This window comes from Ambystoma mexicanum, chromosome 14 (assembly GCF_040938575.1).
Source record: "Ambystoma mexicanum isolate Mex_15411 chromosome 14, UKY_AmexF1_1, whole genome shotgun sequence".
Classification (NCBI taxonomy): Eukaryota; Metazoa; Chordata; class Amphibia; order Caudata; family Ambystomatidae; genus Ambystoma; species Ambystoma mexicanum.
The window spans coordinates 423889074-423911864 of record NC_090940.1 but is presented as its reverse complement, the minus strand read 5'-3'; the positions used below and the strand labels follow the sequence as shown (position 1 = coordinate 423911864).

At 49.4% G+C, this 22791-nt stretch overlaps 1 protein-coding gene across 3 annotated transcripts in view; it reads left to right on the top strand.

Moving 5' to 3' along the window:
- The window catches only part of FBXO34 (F-box protein 34), a 124580-nt gene extending 103169 nt beyond the window's left edge, over positions 1 to 21411 (top strand). For all 3 annotated transcript variants that reach the window (XM_069637602.1, XM_069637601.1, XM_069637603.1), the window contains one exon: positions 18959 to 21411. In XM_069637602.1, the coding sequence (XP_069493703.1) occupies positions 18969 to 20894 (1926 nt within the window). In that variant the 5' untranslated portion in view covers positions 18959 to 18968 and the 3' untranslated portion in view covers positions 20895 to 21411. The remainder of the gene's footprint in view (positions 1 to 18958) is intronic.
- The last annotated feature ends 1380 nt before the right edge of the window (positions 21412 to 22791 follow it).

Sequence of the window (22791 nt, the reverse complement as noted above, 5' to 3'; positions counted from 1 at the left end):
ATCGACGCCAACTTGTACTCGAAGATTTTGGCTAACCGCCTGGCACTTATCCTCCCGGAAATAATCCACCCTGACCAAACAGGCTTCATCCTTCACCGAGCAGCAGGGGACAACATTCGGCGGACCCTGAACCTAGTGAACATCGCCCACCGCGACTCCCAGGGCCTTGCCTTAATGGCCCTGGACGCAACCAAAGCTTTTGACAGAGTCGATTGGTCCTACTTGGAATGCACCCTGGAAGCATTTGGGTTCGGCCCCACAGCCCGAGCCATGATCCTGGCGAACTACAAGCAGCCTAAAACTATCCTCAGGATCAATGGCGCCCACTCAGCCCCGATACCTCTGTCTTGTGGGACAAGGCAGGGCTGCCCGCTGTCACCCCTACTCTTCGCCCTCACAATGGAGCCCTTCGCCCAGAAGATCAGGCGGAATGAATCCATTAAGGGACTTCAGGTGGGCCCGTCCCACCACAAAATCGCTCTTTACGCGGACGATGTACTATTGACACTCACGGAAGCCAGTACCTCAGCGAAACACGCCCTGGCCGAAATAAAGGAATTGGGGGAGGTCACCGGCTTTACTGTCAACTTCGCCAAATCAGTGGCCCTAGGAATCGGCCTCCGCCCAGAGGAAAAGGAGGCGTTAACGGGTCTGTGCCCGATTGAATGGCGGGACCACTCGATCCCCTATCTAGGAGTTTTCATCCCAGCAAACCCAAAGGAGACCTATCAAGCGAACTTTCCCAAACTGATCAAGGAGCTGGAGGGAGACCTGAAGCGTTGGACCACGCAGGAGATCTCACTAATGGGCCGGATCACAGCTGTCAAAATGAACTTGCTCCCTAGGTTTCTCTATGCCTGCTCATCCCTATCGGTGCCCTTCCCGACCCGGATCCTTCACGACCTACAGAGGAAGATATCGAAATTCATATGGAAAGGCAAAAAGGCCAGGATCCCCCACAAGACCCTGATTGGTAACGCCAGGCTGGGAGGCCTGGGGGTCCCGGACCTGCAGGCCTATAGGGCAGCGGCGCAACTGTCACACCTACACGCCTGGCAGTCGAGCACAGCCCGCCCCAGATGGGTGGAACTGGAGCAAGCCCAGCTCCCGCTCCCCCTCCGGTTCCTCCCTCACATCCAACCCCCTCTCAGGGCGCGCTGGAAGGACATCCTACTGACAACAAAGCAGACCCTAAGCTCCTGGGATTGGGCTCTAAAGCAGAAGGGAATCCCGAGGGGCCGAGGCCCCCTCTCACCGATCTTTCACAATCCCGACTTCTCCCCGGGATCTCTCCCCCGCAACTTCCAGAATTGGATAGACGGGGGCCTTGAAACCCTGGGGCAGATGTACTCCGAAGGCGGACCCCGGACCTTCGAACAGTGCAAGGAAACTTTTCGGCTTCAAGAGAGGGACAGGTTCACATACTGCCAGCTCCGCCACTGGTGTTCACACCCCCAGACCCTCCAGGCGGCAACCCGCCCCCCGACTCCACTGGAGCTAACCCTCGCGGATCTGCCGGCTAGAGGAAGAACTTCAGCCATATATAGATGCTTCTCGGGGGACTTTCTGGCGGCAAAAACTCGATCTATGGCTCAGTGGGAGGCGGACCTAGGCCATCCGTTCGATGACCAAACCTGGGTAGACATATGGTCCCGCACCCACTCCTCCTCCACCTGCGTCACCAACAAAGAATGTGCATATAAACTTACCTTGCGCTGGTATTACCCCCCTCTCAGACTCCACCACATGAATCCGCAAATGGACCCTGCCTGCTGGAGAGGCTGCAGTCAACCAGGCTCTTACTTCCACATGTGGTGGACATGCCCCAAGATCCAGCGATTCTGGACCAGGTGTCTCTCAGTCATCGAGCAAGTCACCGGCTCCGCCCTCCCACTGGACCCTGAGACAGTCCTACTGGGGATCCCGGTCCCCGGAATCTACCCCCGCTCCGGCAACAGGGCTAAGCTCCTCACACAATGCCTCTTGGCGGGCAAGACAGTTCTGGCCCGTTTCTGGAAGTCGCAAGACGGCCCTTGCCTGGCCCACTGGTGGGGAAAATTGTGGGACATTTTAATAGCGGAAAAGGTCACCGCTGCGAGAGCGGGGACTCTGCACCGCTTCCAGAATGTATGGGCTCCAGTGCTGGACTATGATCAGCGATTTCCTGCAATGACGTTCAAGCCAATCAACGCCCGTTGGGCCCTGGGGGACCTGGAGAGTACACACCAGGCGGGGGTGATAGACTGAATCTCTGGCCCGGGAAAACCGGAATGATGGGGGAAAGGGACACAAAGCCAGAATCTTTTCTTTGCAATGTTATACTGCCACCCGATACTGTTTGTAACCTATACTGCCTTGCTATAAATAAACACATTTAAAAAAAAAAAATAAGGGGGTACTGAATTTATAAATTGTTCTGTGGTTAGATTTGTTTGCCACTTAATTTTTATTGAACATTTTTCATTAGGCAGTACATTGTATCCCAAGCAAAAAACTGCTGAAATCATTGTTTTATCCCCCACCGCCCCGCCCGTACCCACCACGCACATAAGCTTTTTTTTGGGCGTTGAGAGTTCCATATATCATGTCTGTACTATACGGGTTCCTCCTTCCCATTTTTTGGCCAATGCTACCCTTCCTGCCCGTAGCATGGCCTCCACTATTTTCAGGAGCCTGGTAGTCTCGGAGTCTGTAGACGTGACATCTAGCAAAACCTCAAGGGGGTGTAACCCAGGGCAGACTCCAACAGACCCTTGATCCAGCTCAGACCTTCTGTCCAGTAAACCTGAATCACCGGGCACTCCCACCACATATGGTACCCTGTTCCTAGTTGACCACATTCCCTTGGGCTGAATGGGGAGGATCCCGCAACATAGCCTTACCGGGAGTAGGTGCCAAGAGTGGAGGACCTTAACATTGTGCTCCATCGCTGACGTGTAGAGGGAGCCAGTGAGCATTGGTTTACACATTTCTCCCCAGGTTTCTTCTGATATTTATTCCCCAGCCCTTGCCTCCCAGCATTGTCTAAAGTTTTGCCTCTCCTCCAGGTCAGCCGTAACCAAAACTCTATAAATCCTCAACACCACTCCCTTCCTCATTGAGGCCTCGCTGACTGTTTTCTTGAAGGGGGGAAAGGGCTTGAGAAACTTCAGCGCCCCACTTGGGGTCTATAAGTATACCCTTCAAACGGAGATACTCCGACTGCAAAGGGACTCGCTCCCATAGCCTCTCCTACTGCCTTGTATTCAATGAAGGTAGGTATTCCCTTTAAACAATTGAGCAGCTCTCTCCAACCCCATGTCTGACCACTTCTGCGAATTAGGAAAACCCCTGCTACTGAGATCCAGCAGGGTGCCCCACAGCGACCTCTGGGGCGAGGGCCAGGATGAAAGGAGTGAGTTTGCTCTATTATACATCCACCGCTCCCAGAGCACTGCCAAGGAGGAGTGAGTTTTGATGTGGGGCGGGATATCTTTAGTGTGTGTCCATAGGAGGGGTGAGTATATGTATCCTCGATGAATGTCCAATAAGTACCCATGTCATCCCTCAAGTGCTCCACCATCACCCGCAAGTCTGCTGCTTTAAAATGTAGTCTAAAGTCTGGGAGACTGAATCCCCCCCCCAATCTCTGGGGAGGGTCAGTCGCACACTTGATTCTAGGTTTCTTCCCATTCCGTATAATCTGGTGCATAGTAGCCCTCAATTTCACAAAGAAGGGCGTTGGGGGGGCCGTAAAGAAGTACAGAAGGTGGGGGAGGATATTTGTTTTCACTGACACCATTCAACCAAACCAAGAGAGGGTGAGGGGCCCCCAGCGCAGGTGGTTTGTTTTTCTCTATAGAAGGCGAGTGTCGTTGACGTCAAATAATCTATCCAGATCTCTAGGGAGGTGAATGCCCAGATATGGGGAGGAAGAGTCCTCGACCCTCATGCCCCCTGTTGTGTTCCTACCTCTGGTCTCTCGGTCGTCTCCTCCCATGGGCATAGCGCTTGATTTGGATAGATTTATTTTTAGGCCTGAGAACCTGCCAAAGGATTGTATTTGACAGAGTTCTGGTAGTGATTGCGATAGATTAGTCAGGTAGCAGAGGATATCGTCTGCCAATAGTGAATGTTTAAAGTCGAATTCCCTACAACGAATTCCTGTAATCCCCTGGTTTCATCTAATGACAATAGCTAGGGGTTCCATGACCAGCGTTCTAGCAAGGGAAAGATGGGACAACCCTGCCTCATCCCTCTAGTGAGCTGCAGGGGGTAGGAGACACTGCCATTAACCGCCACTCTTGCCGTTGGACCATTGTAGAGCGTTGCTATCCAACCCCTGAATTTCTCTTTGAGCCCCAAACTTCTCAAGACTTTACCCATATACTGCCACTCAACGCAGTCAAAGGCCTTCTCTGAGTCCATGGATATTCGGTGTGCCCCCAACTGCCTATGTCTGGATTTGTGCATGAAGTATGGTGCCAGAGTGGAACCAAAATTTCTTATAGAAGAACACTGTAAAACCATTCTCCCTGGGACTTGCCCCCCCCCCCCTCCCTTTCATTCCACTAATTGTGTCCACCACTTCCTGGGAAGTAATCTGGGCTTCTGACCTTTCAGGTGGGAGGCACAGAATCGGGAAAGTCAAGGAAGCGGTCCACTTCTGATCAGTCTCCATTATATACCGAGGTGTACAACGCCTTTATAGAATACCTGGAAATCCTCCTATCAACTGGTCCTCCAGGAGCCTCCCAACCTCAGCCGAGCGGATCACATCCACCCTTCTGCTATTCCTCAGTTCCCTCGACCTCCATGCCAGTATCTAGTCAGCCTTTTCACCCTTTTCCATGTATTTTTTTTTTTCAGGAAGGCAACATTTCTTTCAGTTTGGCTGACGAGAAAGGCCTTTAGTTTAGCTCTATGCTCTTGCAGTTTGGCCCATTGTCCCGAGAACATATGGCATTTCAGTTTACCCCCTGGCTGAATGGCTTCGATTTTATTTTAAATTTTTTAAAAAATTTTATTTTTCTTTTCTTCTAAGGTTCTTTTCCTCCCAAATGCTTCCCCTCTTCCTCCTTGACCTCATTCGTATTAGAACCCCTCTTACCGTGGCCTTGAACGCCTCCCAGATTCCTGACGTGTCCACCTCCCCATTGTCGTTAATTAAAAAAAAAAAAAATCTTTAATTGCCTTGAGTGCCTGGGCTAACTCTGTCTCGTAGCAGCAAATCGTTGCATGACCGCCTAGTGCTGTCTTGGGACCTCGGGGGCAACCAAATTCAGACCTTCACCAGGTTGTGGTCTGACCACGCGATCATCTCAACCACAGCTTTACTCACTCGCTCTAGCAAGGGGGGGGGAAATCTACCGAGATGTAATCGATTCTCTAAAGTGTCGTGGACCCTTGAGTATTGCGTGAATAAGGGGTCCCGTCCTTGACCCCTTGTGTGGGTATCTGACAAACTGACTCTGTGTTAACTTTTCCTGAAAGCGGGCGGCTGATTGTAGTTGCGCTGCGATGTCGGAGCAGGGGCCCACCCTTTTTCTGTCACTTTGGCTATAAAACCATATTGAAGTCACCTCTTATTATCAAGGAGCCCTCGGCAAAGGTCTGAATTTGGTTCCTAAGCGATTTCCAGTACTGGGCTTGGGCTTCATTTGGGCAGTAGATGGAAACCACTGTAATCATAAAGCCCTTAATCTCTCCCTTAACCATGAGAAATCGGCCCTCTGTTTTTGCATTGTGCCTTTGGTGTAAACTGTTGCCTCCTGAATACCCCTTTTTTGTGGTTGGGCCAGATGCATGAAATGTCTCCTTTTTTTATTGACCTGGCTCTCAAAGCCGGTTCACTTCCCTTCAACCAGTGCATCTCCTGAAGGAGCATGAGGTCTAGTTTCAACCAGCCAAACTCCCTTATGACTAGGGACCATTTATGAGGGAAATTCAGGCCTCTCGCGTTTAAAGAATCCAACACAAATTGTCTTAAATTGTCCATTGGGGAGGCGCACAAATCTTATTCAGGGTTCTGAGGTGCTCTGTCAAAGGTTTGGTACACCATTCCTTCCTAGGTACCCACCCCCCCCCCTCTGGACTGGATATTAGCTTGCAAACATTGAATCTTAGGTGAAATGATAAACCCCCCCCCCCTCCAACCTCCCCCTGGACTGCCTGTGACATTGGTCTTGCCGCCAATCCAGGCCACCACGTCCCACCCCCCTGCGGATGGATGAAGCAAAATATAACCTCTGAGCCCCTCCCAATGAGCCTGGCAATGGACAAGAAACCTCCGAACATCCCCCCCCCCCCCCGCCAAAACCAAAGAAAAGAACTTGATAGAGCTCCCGCTAAGGAGAGCTGAACAATACTAGGAGACAGTGCCTCGCACCAGGAACACTGACCAGTGACTTCAAAGGCAAGCAAAGGATGGTGACGGCGAGATTGGCTGAGCCTCGGCCAACCACTCGAAAAACGTATATGCTTCAATATCCCAGGAGCAGGACAGGTTCGACCCTGGCCATTGTTAGATGACGGGGACGCCGGATTTAATTTCCTAAACTTCCTGTTGCTGCGGACGTGGCGTCTGTCCACAAACCCATTGTTCTTCTGGACCTCGAGTCCCCGAGGTGGAGGCTGGGGCGGATTCACCTAAAAGCTCCTGTGTCACTCACTGTATGTCATCTTCTGTGATGAGATTAAATTTGCATCCCTCCTGTTCGAAGGTGAGGGAGAATGAAACCCCCACCTGTAGTGGACCCCTTTAGCCTGGAGCCAATTTGTTGGGAGACCACACAGCTTGCTTACTTGTCAGGGTAAACACTGAAAGGTCTTGGTAGATATCTGCGAGTTTCACCACTCTATCGTTCCCCTCTTCCTTGCCAACTACAAAATGTTTGCTTTTCAGCGAAGTAGTGGAACCTTGCAACCACAGACCTAGGTCCCCCCTGGAGCTCCTTCATGCTCTATGGGCTCTATCGATCGTAGATTCACTGGTATTTCCCTCGTCGAAAATGTTACTGACCACTGCATTAATGGCTTTCATGATATCACCTTGTGTCTCGCCTTCGCGTTCCGAGAAACCAAGGAACCTCTGGTTGTTGCAGTGTTCTCAGTTTTCCAAATCTTCAATTTTCAGGGCACACTTTTCCTCTCCAGCTCCGAGTAAACTCATGTCGATTTGGGTTTCCAAAAGGTCCACCAAGTTTCGGTTAGCTTCAAGGTTCTGGATGCGGTCGTCCATACTCCACTTTTTTGTCTACGCCATCAAGCCGCTTCCCAATGTCTGCCCTGAAGCCCCTGATTTCATCAAATAGGGCTGCCATGCTTTTGCTCACTGATTGAGCGTCTTCTGCATCAGCTGGCGATGTGGCCGGCATGGTTGTTTGCGACGGAGGGGGGGGGGGCCTGGTCGTGACAAGAGGGTCAACCCAGCTCATGGATGGTTACCAATGGGGGAGCTCTCCCGGGGTTAGTTTGTGCACTGCTGTGAGTTCTGTAGAGGGTTGGTGCACCCAGGTCGGCTGTAGGGCGTTGGGAGGAGGGGGCAGCCAATTGTCTTCCCCTACCACTGGGCAATCTATGGGAGGTACCGGGTGAAGGGTGCCCCATCTCGGAGGTATCCACACCCCCAGGCTGCCCCGAGGTGACAGGGTTCAGTGAAAAGGTTCTGGTTTAGGTGTCCTGTCGGGTTGGTAGTGATCCAGTTGGGCTTACACAGGCTGCTGTTCAAATCTAGCTGTGTTTTTGCATGTTGCTTAACGGTCAAATCTAGCTTGCTTTGCCCTTTGCTTGTACTGCATGCTTTTTCTGTAACCTGCTGGCACAGTGACTTATTAGTTCTACTCTTACCAGCTGTCCCTCTACCCCCCCCCTGCTTCTCCCCTCCCCCTCTCTCGTTAACATACCCATGGTGCTTTCTGTTTCTCCTGTCTTCTCCAACTGCTTCTCCATCGACTATCCTTCCCTTCTCACTGTCTGGTAGGAATAAATTCAAAAAGGATATCTTGGCCTTCAACCCTGGTCTCCCCATCGCTGATATGTATTCCAGCGCTTCCTCCAGACAGACACTCACTGACATCTTCTGTTGTTCCTTTGCCAGATCTATGGACTCTCCATATGATCTGTGCTCTGTCCTTTGTCCTCCTTTCCCATTAATGGTGGCACCCGCTGGGAAGCCCTCATGGCACCCTTCTACTCCTCTAAAGTCATCATTAATGTCTTATCTGATTGGCACTGTAATGGTCCAAGGCCATCGGCCAATCTCCTCCTCTTTGCGCTTCCCTCGCCTCATCAATTTCCTTTAATCTCCTGCTGTCCCCTATGCCCCCCTCCGCTCCCCTTGGCTACCTTGCCCTCTCTCCCCTCCTCGGCTACCTTGCCCTCTCTTCCCTCCTTCTGCCCCACCCCTGCAGGGCATAACTCTGATGTGTACCCCTCCCCCTAAGGCCTTTCAGGCTGGCAACCTTCTTCATCTTGCCACTCTCAACTCTCGCTCTGCTGTCAAACACTCCTTTGACATCTGCCACCTCCTGGAAGAACTTGACCTCTATGTCGGTGCTATGCTGATGACACTCAACTCATTTTCAGGCTTCCCTCTGCCACCTCTTCTTTTCTCATCTCTGATTGCCTGTCTGCTAATCAGGATTGGTGTGCTGCCAGCGGTCTCTGCCTAAATGCCAGCAAGACGGAGATCCTCCTCATCGGCACACATTCAACCTCCTTTCCCGTCACTCCCTGGTCGGACTCCCATGGCCCTCCGCCTAACCCCACCCACGGGGCTAAGAACCTCGGGGTCATCTTCGACTCCATGCTTTCCTTTCCTGTCCACATCTCCTGATGTATCTAAAGTCAAACTTCCTACTGTACTTCCTCAGAGATATTCTACCTTTCCTCTCCTTCCCCCAGAAGCTCATTGCCTCTCAAGCCCTGGTTCTCTCTAGGTTGGATTATTGCAACAGACTTTCTAAATCTACCTGCTTCTACTATTCCGCCCTTTGCAACTCCTCCAGCACAGGACTGCAACACTTGTTCTTGGCCTCAAGCCCTAGGATCGTATCTCTCCAGCCCTGAAATCTCTCCACTGGCTCCCAGTGTCTGCAAGGGTTAAATTCAAGAACCTTTGTATTGTCCACAAGGCTTTCTGGGGCCTGGGTCCAAATACCTTTAACAATCCCTCCGTAAATACCTTCCCTGCCGAGCTCTTCGCTCCTTCAAACCCCCTAGGGTCAGTCGTTTCTCACAAACGACCTGAGCATAGATCTGTCTTCAGCTGGGGCCTCCCTCTGGAACAGCGTCCCTGCCACTCTGAAACTTGCAAACCATCTCCGGTTCCAGAAGCACCTCAAGACCTTTTGCTTCTGCCTTCGCTCCTCCTCTCCCCTGCTGATCTGTTATGCTTGAGCATCGTGCATCTGGTTACCCTCTGATTTCGAGCCCAGGTACCTGCTCACTCTGCCACGCACCCGCACTGTCTCCTGGCAACCCTTGCACTTGGGTCTGCATCTGTAACCCTACAGTCCCCCCCCCCCCATTCCCCTTTTATGCACTTATCACACACCCCCTGTCTGTTGCCTTAAACCTAGCACTTGCCACTTGCTGGCTGCACTACCCCTGTTTTGTATTCCTCTGGTCAGCACTTTCCACTTCTCCCATGCACTTGAGCGTTCTCAATGTCACTAGGCCTCGTAAGATAGTTATTTTGTTCTTCGTTGTTCCCCTCTCTTGCCTCGTTGCATTCTGAAACGCTTGTGTATGAGCGTGATACAAATAAAATATTAATGTCAATTCCCCGGAGGAAGCTGGGTTTCTGTGTTACAGGTTGAGTTTCCCGGTCTTGACACTTGATAAGCTCACTGCAAACCACCAGGGTTGACTAAGAGGTGGGGTAATCTCACCTGTAGTCCCCAATGTTTGGGCCAAGAAAGTCTGTGGGTGTGAGTTTGGTTGGAGTCAATAGCTTCCCCCAGATGATGCTCCCTGGGTCTCCTCCATGTTAGTTAGATGGCTGGCAGACTGAACGTTTAATTCTGTGGTGTTGGGCCCCCATGCCTGTGGGACACTCTGTGGACCTCGTCTAGACTGGGAGCTCGTCAATGGTACAGCAGTGAGGCATGGATCCGGCCCGTGCTTAGTTCTGCAGTTTGAAGCAGATCGTGGAGGGTTCCAGCCTGTATTAGAAGGGCCTCCATAGTCGTGGGGGCCGCTGTGGGTCAACTTCCTCAGGGAGAGGAGGGATGGGCTCCTCTGCAGGCCCATGGTGCCTCGTGTAGCTCGCGACGACCTTATGGGAGGCTGCGTTGGTGGAGGGAGAGGGGGGGTGGATCTCCCTCCAAGGGGGGCGGGGGGCAGTGCTTCACCCAGGCCGGACTCGCCCTCTCACTAACTCACCCCTTTGCGCTCTTCCTTTTTCTCTTCTCTTTCCCTTCTCTCGCCCCCTCTCTCTCTCGCCCCCTCTCTCTCTCGCCCCCTCTCTCTCTCGCCCCCTCTCTCTCTCGCCCCCTCTCTCTCTCGCCCCCTCTCTCTCTCGCCCCCTCTCTCTCTCGCCCCCTCTCTCTCTCGCCCCCTCTCTCTCGCCCCCTCTCTCTCGCCCCCTCTCTCTTGCCCCCTCTCTCTTGCCCCCTCTCTCTTGCCCCCTCTCTCTTGCCCCCTCTCTCTTGCCCCCTCTCTCTTGCCCCCTCTCTCTTGCCCCCTCTCTCTTGCCCCCTCTCTCTTGCCCCCTCTCTCTCGCCCCCTCTCTCTCGCCCTCTCTCTCGCCCTCTCTCTCGCCCCCTCTCTCGCCCCCTCTCTCGCCCCCTCTCTCGCCCCCTCTCTCGCCCCCCTCTCTCGCCCCCCCTCTCTCGCCCCCCCTCTCTCGCCCCCTCTCTCTCGCCCCCCTCTCTCTCGCCCCCTCTCTCTCGCCCCCTCTCTCTCGCCCCCTCTCTCTCGCCCCCCTCTCTCTCGCCCCCCTCTCTCTCGCCCCCCTCTCTCTCGCCCCCCTCTCTCTCGCCCCCCTCTCTCTCGCCCCCCTCTCTCTTGCCCCCCTCTCTCTTGCCCCCCTCTCTCTTGCCCCCCTCTCTCTTGCCCCCCTCTCTCTTGCCCCCCTCTCTCCTTGCCCCCTCTCTCTCTTGCCCCCTCTCTCTCTTGCCCCCTCTCTCTCTTGCCCCCTCTCTCTCTTGCCCCCTCTCTCTCTTGCCCCCTCTCTCTCTTGCCCCCTCTCTCTCTTGCCCCCTCTCTCTCTTGCCCCCTCTCTCTCTTGCCCCCTCTCTCTCTTGCCCCCTCTCTCTCTTGCCCCCTCTCTCTCTCTTGCCCCCTCTCTCTCTCTTGCCCCCTCTCTCTCTCTTGCCCCCTCTCTCTCTCTTGCCCCCTCTCTCTCTCTCTCTCTCTCTCTCTCTCTCTCTCTCTCGCCCCCTCTCTCTCTCTCTCTCTCTCTCTCTCTCTCTCTCTCTCTCGCCCCCTCTCTCTCTCTCTCTCTCTCTCGCCCCCTCTCTCTCTCGCCCCCTCTCTTTTTTTCCCTAACCATAAAGATAGTGTTTTGAATTCTAGTAGATTATTCTAAAGGGGTTTCTTTAGGATTCAATTTGTAACTCCTAGGTTTTTTCTTATAGATGGTTTTCAGTTTGACCCACTTTCTTCAATAGTCCCTCTTGGATTTCAGCAAAAGGTGTTCTTCTTTCTGTATTCAAAATACGTGAATTCTGAAGTTCTCCAGCATGGGGTCTGGCATGGATTCACATGCTCATGAATATTCCCCGTCGTCGGGCTGGGAATCCTCGGTAAAGAAAAAATCAGTTTTGTTTCTGAACGGTCTTTCTCCTAATAACCAATCACTGGTCTCTGGGTCATACTGCCCCGAGTCAATGACTGCCCTCTACCTAAGCCCCTCCTCTGGTAGCCATCCTCATTTTTCCTCACGTTCAAGTGTTGGGAGTCCTCGTGCTATAGCTCTCGAGCTTTTACTGCGTTTTGCGATTTTCAAGGAGTTTAATCTAATTTTTTCGGTCAATCGAGCCTCAAGCTCCACCGTTTTGATTTCTGATCAACGGGGACCAGTTTCGGAATTTTCTACACCCCTCAATGGCAAAGTTTTCGTCGAGTTCCGCTTCTTGGAGCATTCCAGAAGATCTTTGAGACCTACCCCGCATGGACATGGCTCAGGACAAAGGAAGTACGACGCCTGGATCCAAGCTGTTCAGGAACTGCCCTGGATGCGGATTGCAGAATGTCTTAAGGAGGGCGAGCATTCTAGATGCCTCTACTGCCTTCACGAAGACAAAACGCACGTGGAGAAGGACTGTGTTTTGCAAGAACATGTCAGAACGGACCATGAAGGATCAGCGTATCCGCCTCACCAACTGGCTGGAGGGGAGGAGCCCAGCTGTAGGTGAGACCTTTGAGGGCGGTCCGGCGACGGGGGCCCAACAAAAGGCAAAGCACTGGGAGCGCCGAACGGTCGGGCTCCTCGGCTGCCAGGCAGGGCGCACTTTCACTGACACCATCAACCACGAGCCAACGCTCTGGCTCGGGGAAAAGGAAATCGGAGAACACGGTTAAGCTTCGGGAGAAGTCCCGGTCGATCCCGATGGAGACAGCCGAGGGGGAGCAAGTCAGTGACCCTCCACCCAAGGTGAATGCCTCAAGCGCGTCCAAAGTCGTGAAGGCCCTGATTCACCTGGCTAAGGCCCCTATCGAGGGAGTCGTGGCGGCCCTGGCGAAGCCTGTGGAGGCTACCTCGGGGCCCAAAGCTTCCCTGCCACCACGGAGGGAATCCTCTTTTCAACCCATCGATAAGACCCCCGTGAGAACCCTGGCAGAAAAAGAGGGGGGGCGGTGGCCATCACGGACACGGATACTGCCTCTTAAGAGGAGCTGGCTGGAGTCGTGAAGATCCCGAACAAGAAGTTCGAGGAGGTCCGGTCCCACAGGAGGTATCCCGCAAGGCAGACCAAGAGAGTGACGTTGGTGCCGACGAGGTTCCCGTGGAGGATTCCACACCCTAACCGTCACAACCGGTACCTGGGCCACAGGACAACTCTGGAGCGATGTTGATGGCGATCCAGGCCTTATGTACGGAGATAAGTACAAGGTTGCCCTTCCAAGCAAGTGGAGGAGAGTTCACCCCCCGCCCCCCTGCCCTTCCAGTCTTCACGGCCCTCAAAGCCTTCATCTCCTTCCCCTGATCCTAGGGATGACATGGGAACAGACGGCCACGACGGAGACGGATGACGACAGTGGTGACGACGGGATGGCCCTTCCATCACCACCTGATCGGGGCTCCCCGCCTGACAAAATTGGCTCCTTCCATGCCATGATCGCCAGGGCATCCGGGCTCTTCCAGCTCTGCCCCGAAGAACAGAAGGAAGGCTTCCTCTATCATCGGCGTGAGGCCAAGAGGAAGATGGTCCTCTTGGTCCGGTTACTTGACATCTGGGATGAGGGGCTGTCGCTCCTGAAGAACCCATCCACGACTCCTGCCAAGAGAGACCGGTACGAGAGGAAGTACCGGGTCCCGGATTGCACCCCCTTGCGCCTTAGGGCGCAGCCGACCCTGGATTCGGTCCTCTTGGCGGCGGCCAAGAAGAAAGCGGCGGGGGCGGCGGCTTCAACTTCGACCTCCCCGCCGGAATGCGAAGGGAAGGACGACGGGTCGGCAGCGACGACGATTAAAGCGGCCAATGCCCTAGCGATTTTGGCCCGCTACGACGGGGAGCTGTGGTTTAAGATCGCTCCTCTGCTGGACTTCCTCCCGGGCGACAAGAGGGCTGAGGCCCTGGAGATCCTGCAGGAAGGCGAGGTGGTGTCGGACCAAGCCATAACGGTGGCCACGGACATTGCTGACACCGGTTTACGCTAGTTGGGCAACAGTGTTTTCCTTTGCCGGCGTGGTTGCCTCAAGGCGATTGATTTCCGCCAGGACGTGCAAACCAGAGTTTTGGACATGCCCTTCGACGGGAACAACCTGTTTGGCAAAACAGTGGACTAGTCACTGCACACCATCAAGGCCGACACGGAGACGGCTCGGGCCTTGGGAGTTTTGCAGCAACGACGGCCGCCCTTTCGGAACTCCGGAGGCAAGCAAGGTGCCTCCAAAGGATTCGGTGGTGGCTCCTCGACGTACCGCCAGGCGGCCCGCTCCTCGTCGCATGAGGCTTACAGAGGATGCGGCAAGTCAGGACAATCTCAATTGTCGTCAGCAAGGCCGCTGCCAAGCAGGACTGAACCGGCTGTAGCGTCGGGGGGGGGGGGGGGGGAGCCCCCAGCTCCCTAGCTCCCTGGCGGGAGGCCGGCTGGCGAAGTTAGTCAGCATGTGAGAGTCCATCTCCACCAACCGATGGGTGCTGGATGCCCTGGCCACTCTCCGACCTCTGCAACTAATCCAGAAAAGGACTGCGAGTCTTTTCCTTGGCCTCAAGCCCTGGGATCGTATCTCTCGAGCTCTGAAATCTCTCAATTGGCTCCCTGTGGATGCAAGGATTACATTCAAAACCCTCTGCATTGTCCACAAGGCTTTCTGGGGCCTGGGTCCAAAATACCTTCACTGTCCCGCTGCAAATACCTCCCCTCGTCAGCTCTTAGTTCTTCTAGCTCCCTCAGGGTCAGTCGTTTTTCAAAGAAACGAGCTGGGGGTAGATCTGTCCTCAGCTGTGACCTTCCTCTGGAATGGCCTCCCTCTGGAACAACCTCCCTGCCACTCTAAAACTTGACGAGAACCATCTCCGGTTCTGGAAGAACCTCAAGACCTTAATCTTTGTTTCTGCCTTTGCTCCCCCGCCCCTCCCCTGCTGATCTGCTCTCTTGGTGCTATGCACCAGGCCACCCTCTGTCCCCTGGGCCCAGGTACCTGCTCACCCTGCCACCCTCCTGCACTGCCTCCTGGCCACCCCTTGCACTGGGGACTGTATCTGTACCCATACAGTCCCCCACACCCTCTTTTCCTGCACTTATCAGACCTTCCCAGTCTGCTGCTGTAAACACAGCACTTGCCGGCTGCACTACCATTGTTTATTGCCTCAGTTATCCATTTATTTTTATTAATTATTTATCTGTTCTCCTCTGCGCTGCACTTTCCACTCTCCCACTTCCACGCACTTTCCATCTTTCCCATGCACTTGCGCATTCTCAATGTCACTGGGCTTAGTAAGATCATTGTCGTGTTCTCCACTGTTCAACTCCCTTGCCGCGCTCTGAAACACTTGTGTATGAGCGCGATAAAAATAAAATATCATATCATAAGGTGCCATTTTTATTAACTCATACGGGTTTGATGAAACCCCTCAGTATCCCTAACCTAAAGAGGATTTCCCTGCCTATCAAAATAACCTAAAGGCAAACGCTGCAATAAAATAAATCTGTCCCTTACACTCAGCCCTACAGATATAAAGGGTATATTAGCTACAAAAATGGGCAAATAGTCCAAAAAATAAAAACAAGGAGTAAACGACTCCCAACAAAAAATGGGAAAAACACGTAGGACCTTGTGCTCCTGCTTTCACCCACTCAGGTCCATGGATAGGTTTGGACCAGTAGTGTACATAGCACCACAGGAAAACTATTGCTGCCTGATTGGAAGAGGTAAACTTGTATCTTTTAATGTGCATGAATAAGTAGGTGCAAAGAAATAATTATTTAAACAATGTTCTGTTTTCTTGTTAAAATATTTGTATTCGCTTATGACATAATTGCCCGCCCCTATAGGGTGTGATTTCTGCCCCCCTCCCTTCACCCCAAATAGGGCTGTGTGAAGTGGGCAGGGATTCAGAAGTCGTATTCTATGGCAAGGGATGCTCCTAGGAGTTTGGTCTAGTGCTAGGACTGTTTCCTTAAGTGTTTGCATCCCTTGACATACTTGACATAATACAGCCAGGAAAAATGTTTGTGTACTTCGTTTGGACTCAGAGACACCTCCATTATGAAGCATTACTCAGAAATATGAAGCTGACACTTGAAGGTAGCAAGTCAATATATTTAAGATCACTTCTGTTTTCTACCTGCTCTAATTCTCATTACACCTGCTATGGAAGCAGCAATTATAATGTAGCATATTGCCAAACATGTGAAGAGTGTTATTGCATAAGCTAAAAGCATGATTTACATCTAATACTGAACAAGTACAATTCATCATTTTGAGATACCAGCTTGAGCCAACATGGAGTTTATGTTGGTCTATAATAAGCTATGGTATAATCGGAAGTGGTGTAACATAATAAAAAACACCTTCAGTCTCCGAATATGCATTCAGTTCAACTTCCACATTTAAACTCGCGCTTTGCAGGCCTCACTGGGCTGCATGAAAATGGACCCCAACTTTCTATCAATCGGGCCTGCTCACGCCTCAGTTAATGCATTAAGCTCGGGGACCTGCAATGGATGGATCTTCCCAGCCCCCCATAATTTGTTTCTGCTGCGCTGTGTCTGTTACCCTGTCAGTCTGCTTTTTATACTAAAGTGGGCCTAGAATAGGTGCATAATTTCTGACTTCTCAGCCATTAAACTGTAGCGCTTAACACCGCTCCTGTGCTTTGCTTCGTTCGTGTTTGCCACATGATGTACCTATGTGCAAACTTAAGCAACAGTTGCTGTCTTTGACTCTTGGTTGTTTCCCCTAGAGTGAGTGGGGCTTCTGCTCAGAGAAAGAGCAACGTGTGTCATTTGCTCCTAGGCCACTTAAAACCCAATTCTAGTCCAGGCGTTTCTGAAGAGGTGAAAGCTACACTTGCTTTCGGACACTTTTTTAACTGTACATATGTATTCTGGTATCGTGCTTCCTTTCCTTGGCATATCTGATCTGCCTGGTGTGATAAAGCATGTCTTGAACTTGGCTGTTTAAGACAGGGAGCTGCTATTCTGTGGTTAGAAAGAGGAAGCTAGCGTGTCCTATTCTTCGCCTTCTGCTAAAGTCAAGCAACATGCTATGCGTTTGTTCTTCACTGGCCACATGTTTCTATTAAACGGAACCCATATTATCTACAGCATGTGTCCATGCTTGTCTTTTGAAAGCACTCTTGCCTTATGTGCAACCGTGTAAATTGTATTCAACGCACATTAGTGGTCTTGCGCTGCTGCCATTACTGAAGTAGTCTGATCTGTGACTTAACTGTCTTAGCTTGTTCGTTCATTTTCCATAATTCATAACACTTATAAAATACTCCCATTGGTGATTGGACTTACATTACATTTTTACTCCCTAAAAATCATTTTACTCCCAACTTTAAAAAAATAGGTAGTAATACAACTTCTAAATCTTATCTGGAACACTGCTCACAATTATGCATACATCAAACTCATACAGGGAATATATGTTAATTCAAATATAACAAATAACAGTTATGTTCAACATAAAACGAATAGCTGTGTATCCCTGTAACCTGGGTTAGATCCACTTCACCAGATTCAAAGCAGGATTTTCAATCAAATGTTCAAATAAACTTTAGTTTTGTAACCAAGTTCTGATAATCAAGTTCGTCTTGCTCCAAGAAAGTCTTTCACTGGACTGTAACCAACAGTTCCACCATACACAAAATCTTAGCTTTCCACTTCTAGAGTTAAATACAACTTCTTCTAAGAAACTAAACCACTTCACAATGCTTTTGTATCAATAACAATGTTTTGTCAGGATGATTACATCACAATTTATGAAACACTTTAGTGATCTTGCCACTTCTTCTCCCCAACCTTTAACCACAAAACAGTACTTCATATTTGTTCTTGGTTGACTAACCTACCAGGACTACCACTAAAAGGTCCCTATCCTGGTATACTCTCCTGCCAGCACGAAAGCTCCTAACACTACTACAAGTATTTTGTGGTAAGGTCTGCTTCACACCTATTGGAAAAGTCTTTGACTTTCATCAACATCAAAATTCACAACTCTTTATAGAAAAACGTGATACACATTGTTGCTGTTTGTTCCACTGTTGTATTTGCCACTCGCAATGCAGGTTATGCACCTCTCCCCCTTGACATGCACTATCGGGCTGCTTCACTTGTTTTCCCACTTTCACATTAAACTGCTTCTGGTTTCCCGCAGCCCGCGCTGACCAGGAAGGGAGCCTTTCTTGCTCCTAGTGCACATTGCTGCTCATCAGCCACCGGGAGACTGCACAGTCGGGAGAGCCTCGCTCTAGTGGGGAAAGCCTGCTGTAACGCCGTGTCCCGCTGTGCAATCTCTGCAGTTAAGTTAATCTTGGAGACTCTCAAAAAGACACCCGCTTGAAAGGAAGAAGCATCTCCGTTTTCTTCTGCAACTGGCAGGTGGTTTCTGCAACTCCACCTTCTGGGTCTCATGGCCTGCACCTGAAGGGCCCTTATATATTCAAAGGTCCAGCTCAGGTGTGGGTCATCGGAACCACTAGACTGCACCTTGCAGTTTAATGCCCGAGTCCTGCGTCCTAGCCCCAGTACTCTGGGTATTGTGGGACTTGTCCCAATGTTCTGATTACCCTTTCCTTCATGAATATAAACTTCAACTTTATTGGATTTATGTTGTTTCTTGAATTGATCGATAGAGAAGGTTTTAGAGGATTTGATGGTTGATTCAGGTTTAAGGAAGAGTTATTCATCATAAGCCAGAGTGTTAATGTTCCGATTCCCACATATTTTAAGTTCCCTATTGATCATAAGATGTTTTACTACCCTCAATGTGGGTAACTTTGTGAAGGGAAGTCTTACAACAAGCCATTAAATATTCTGGCACCATAGAAATCTCCCTCTCTGAAGGCAAATACCACGTCTCTCATAATGGAATCCTCCCATTCCTTTGTGGGCCTTCTCCTCCCAGCTGATCCACCCGGCTAATGCCACCCCCAGGGTCAGAATCAGGTAGCGGCTTCCTTCCCCTAGCCACCTCGGAGGAGACTTTAGACAGGGATTTTGGGAGGATTACGCAGGATTTATCAGGTACCATTGGAAAATGTTTGCTTGTACGCTTGTTTTGGTAATGACTCCTTAAAGTAAAAGGTGTTCAAGATGTGTGTATGCTGTTAATTGATTTTTGTTTTCTTATTAGGTCTGCAGTCATGGATCTTAAACCAGATCACAAGTTACCAAATGATCTACACTTGAAATTGGATTTGAATACTAGAACGGACCACGTTGGCCACCAAACTGTTGTAAATGATGAAGAGTCCACCACTAGGAAACCGAAACTTGCATGTACTCACATCAATGTGTCATACCATAAACCATTTGAAACCATTTGCCAGGCTATGATGATCTTTTCAGATGGAAAAGGCACCTCAAATAGTCTTGTTATCAAAGAAAATGTAAATGCATTTCCTGTAATGGACCACCATGGCGAAGAAGTGCCACTGGATACCCATGCAATAAAACCTGGCAATACAAAAGAAATTATTTCTCTTTTTGCATCCAACAAGAATCGTAAAGCTAAAAGCACATGGGATATAGTTGAAAGGTCTGCAAAACGAAGAAAAACATCAAAACTTGAAGCAAAGAACCCTGTGGTAAATGGAGCAAACAAGAATTCCCACCCATTCGAACCTCTTGCATGCAGCAATAGCCATTGCTCCGAGCATTTTGTTGAAGGCAGCAATGCAGTATTCTGTGATGGGTCTTTATCCGTAATACATACGGTTGCTTTCATTGAACAATGGGGAAGCACATTACTCTTAGACAGCACAAAAACACTGAGAAACTCTTGCACCGCTTCTGAGCACGATGATGGAGGGAATGAAACGATGTCTGTTTTGGATAGGGTTGCTCAAATTGAGGCGGAGTGCTTGAAACACAGAGATGAACATAATGGAAGCAGTATTTCCAGAAATAACCGCTTTCGCAGACATGTTGGGAGTATGTTACTTGCCAGCACTTCAAATTCGGATAATGAAGAGGAAAATGTGTCCTCCGAAACAAGTGATTTTAATTCAGATATAGGGAATTCTTTGTACAGAAACCAGTCCAACTCCTCAAGCAGTTGCACATTATCTGAGGATGATCAGTCTCCAGTGCCTTTTCAAATGAATTTATTAACAGAAGTGAATTTGTATATGCCATGCTTGGAGCTCGAGACGGAGCAATCGCTAAAAACTGGGCGTTTTGACATTGAAATCAATACTGATCCTTTCTCAGCTTGTTTAAATGTTGTTGATATTGTCCAAAACTGTTTACGTACAGAGAATGCCGATTCTACAGCTGAAGACACTACAATCTGTGCTGAAACCGTTTCTGATGACACGGAAAAGGCAGCTACTGAGCTGGTGTATACTTCGGTGTCTCCAAAGTTTGATGCACAAACAAATACTTTCAAAGTTACTTACTGCGACGACACACTTCCAGGAACGTTGTTTTGTCACCCTTGTAATGACCAAAGTTGTGTAGCCTGTGCAGAGTCAAGCACAGCTTCTTTTGATGGTTTGCAAGGCATAAAACCATTTAAGACTGCAAATTTGTCCTTATATTCTGCACCCTCAGTTGTTGCCTCAGTCGTGGTTTCCACTCCCCATCTGGATAGTGGTCCCCGTGGAGTTCACTTTAGTTTAAAAAGGCATGTTTCACCTGATTTCCGGCAGATCAAAAGTAAAATTCAGCGACTACTGGGGCCTGTAGACTATATGGCACTCTTACCGCACCATTTAATTGTACATCTATTTAGTTTTCTTCCAACTAAATCCCTGGCAGCTCTTAAATGTACTTGTCAATATTTCAAGTTTATGATCGAATACTATGACATAAGGCCTGTCGATTCTCTCTGGGTCCGTGATGTACGCTATAAATACGATCCTTGCAAACAATGCAAAAAGAAATATGTGAAAGGGGATGTGTCTTTGTGCTGGTGGCATCCTAAGTACTACTGTCAGTCTTTCCCCCATGGGCCAGGTTACTGGTTGTGCTGTCACAGGCCTTATAAAGATAGTCCAGCATGTAAAGTTGGGCTTCATGACAATCGCTGGATCTCATCTTGCCAAGGTTATAACAGACCTGTTTAAGGCACAAATTGAATTGGTGGTAGTGCACCGCCTGTTTATGTAAATGTGAGACGTGCAGTCTCTTTTCCAGTGCAGTTTACTTATTGAACATCTACCAGTGTTCACAGGGATCGACAACCTCAAGGATCAGAGCATATAACTTTTGATAAACAATCTAGCCTTCTGTGTAATACAACAATTACATATAGTCTGTTTTTGGTGTTGCAGCTTTTTTTCTTTAAATGTCTTGTTTCAAAGTATCTATAAGCCATATAAATATTTCTTCAAAGAAACTCTTTGAGGGGTAAAAATATAATTAAGGATGGAATAACTGGATCGCATCGAAGCAAAGAGTGTCAAGCAAAACCCATAAGGCAAACGAAATGCAAACATGCATGGGTTTCTTAATGTCTGTCTGATTTGTCACTGTGTTCCTTACGCATTTACTTATGTAAAAGTTTACATCGTGAAGATTATCAACACTTGTATTCATAAATTATTTTGTATTTAAAAAGATTTCTATAAAGATCAAAAGTAATACGCCTTTTGCGTCTTTTTTTTTATCGATAGGAAGTTGGTTTTTTATCTGGTTTTCATGGCTGGTCTTTCCCCATGCTTCAGTATACTGTTTTCACCCTTTACCAGCATCAAGTAATGAATTGGACTGTTAAGAGAACATTTTCAATCAGCTGACAAGCTACATTAGTTGCTTCTGCGCTGAGCGTGATTATGATGAATGGCACAACCTTGACCTCCATCGCCCTAGCCCATGTCTCTCAGTCGGATCTTCTTTCTTCATTTACAAGTTATTGCTGTATTCTTGTATATTGCTGTGAGGCTATTAATTTAAGGTCTTTCTAGGTATAAGGCAGTGTGGGAGGTGTGGATTATAGGACATCAGTGATTTAACATTGGATTGGTATGACCAAGCACAGAGTATTTTCTCTATTAGGTTGATGTATTTAGTGAATGTGTGGAATTGAGCAGCCACGGAAGGACAGGGGTCAGTTAACCCAACCTCTTGCTGCCTGCAACCAAACAATTTCAACCTGAACCTTTTAACAGTGTGCATACCTGAAGTGCTGCATTCTCTGCTCAGGATGCCATTCGTATGCAAGACTGCTTGCTTTGGCCCATTAACATAGTCCAAAGTTGAGAACACTTGCGCACTGGCCATTGTTTGTGCTTTGGTATCAAACTGATTCCTATATGCCTAAATTACAGGATTTACTCAGTTTTCAATATAGATTTGCTTCTGAACAGGTGGTATTACCATCGCTGTGAGCACCATGCTTCAAACATTTCAATCTGGAAAAGCCTGGCCATTGAGTCATAATGTCTTTAGATAAAATTAACTCCTTTTGTACCACAGATCCAAACTGGTGCTGCATGTTCTGTTGCCAATATTGTCTGTTCTGTCATAACTTTTCAAAATAGTTATTTGACATTTGCAAATGACTGTCCCTTCAACCATATTAGTAATGTAGTTTCAGATTGAAGTAGCACATTTCCTCGCAGATAAGTCATGTGAGCTTGTAAAACTAGACACCATGATGGTGCTAGGAAGTTCCTGCTGCGTGAGGACTTGGTCATTATTGGAAAGACCCTGAATTGTATTGGTGTAAAACCTAAATGATTCAGAAGTTGCACTCTGGGTAGGGGGCTTACCATATGCCCCCTTCAGTTAAATGTCTGCTTAATCCTCATTGAAAGAGTTAAGGGTATCCATCCCACTATATAGTCTGCTCCTTGAGCAACCCCTCTTTATGGACATGCTAATTCGCAAACCACAAAGTTCTATGGGGTATTCCTCTAATGCTGCTTTAACTGCCAGAAGTTTGTTCTCTGGGTGTAACATTTTTCTTGCCCTTTAATGGGGGATTTTTTGTAGGGTGTTCTGTTAAAAAAAAAAAAAGCC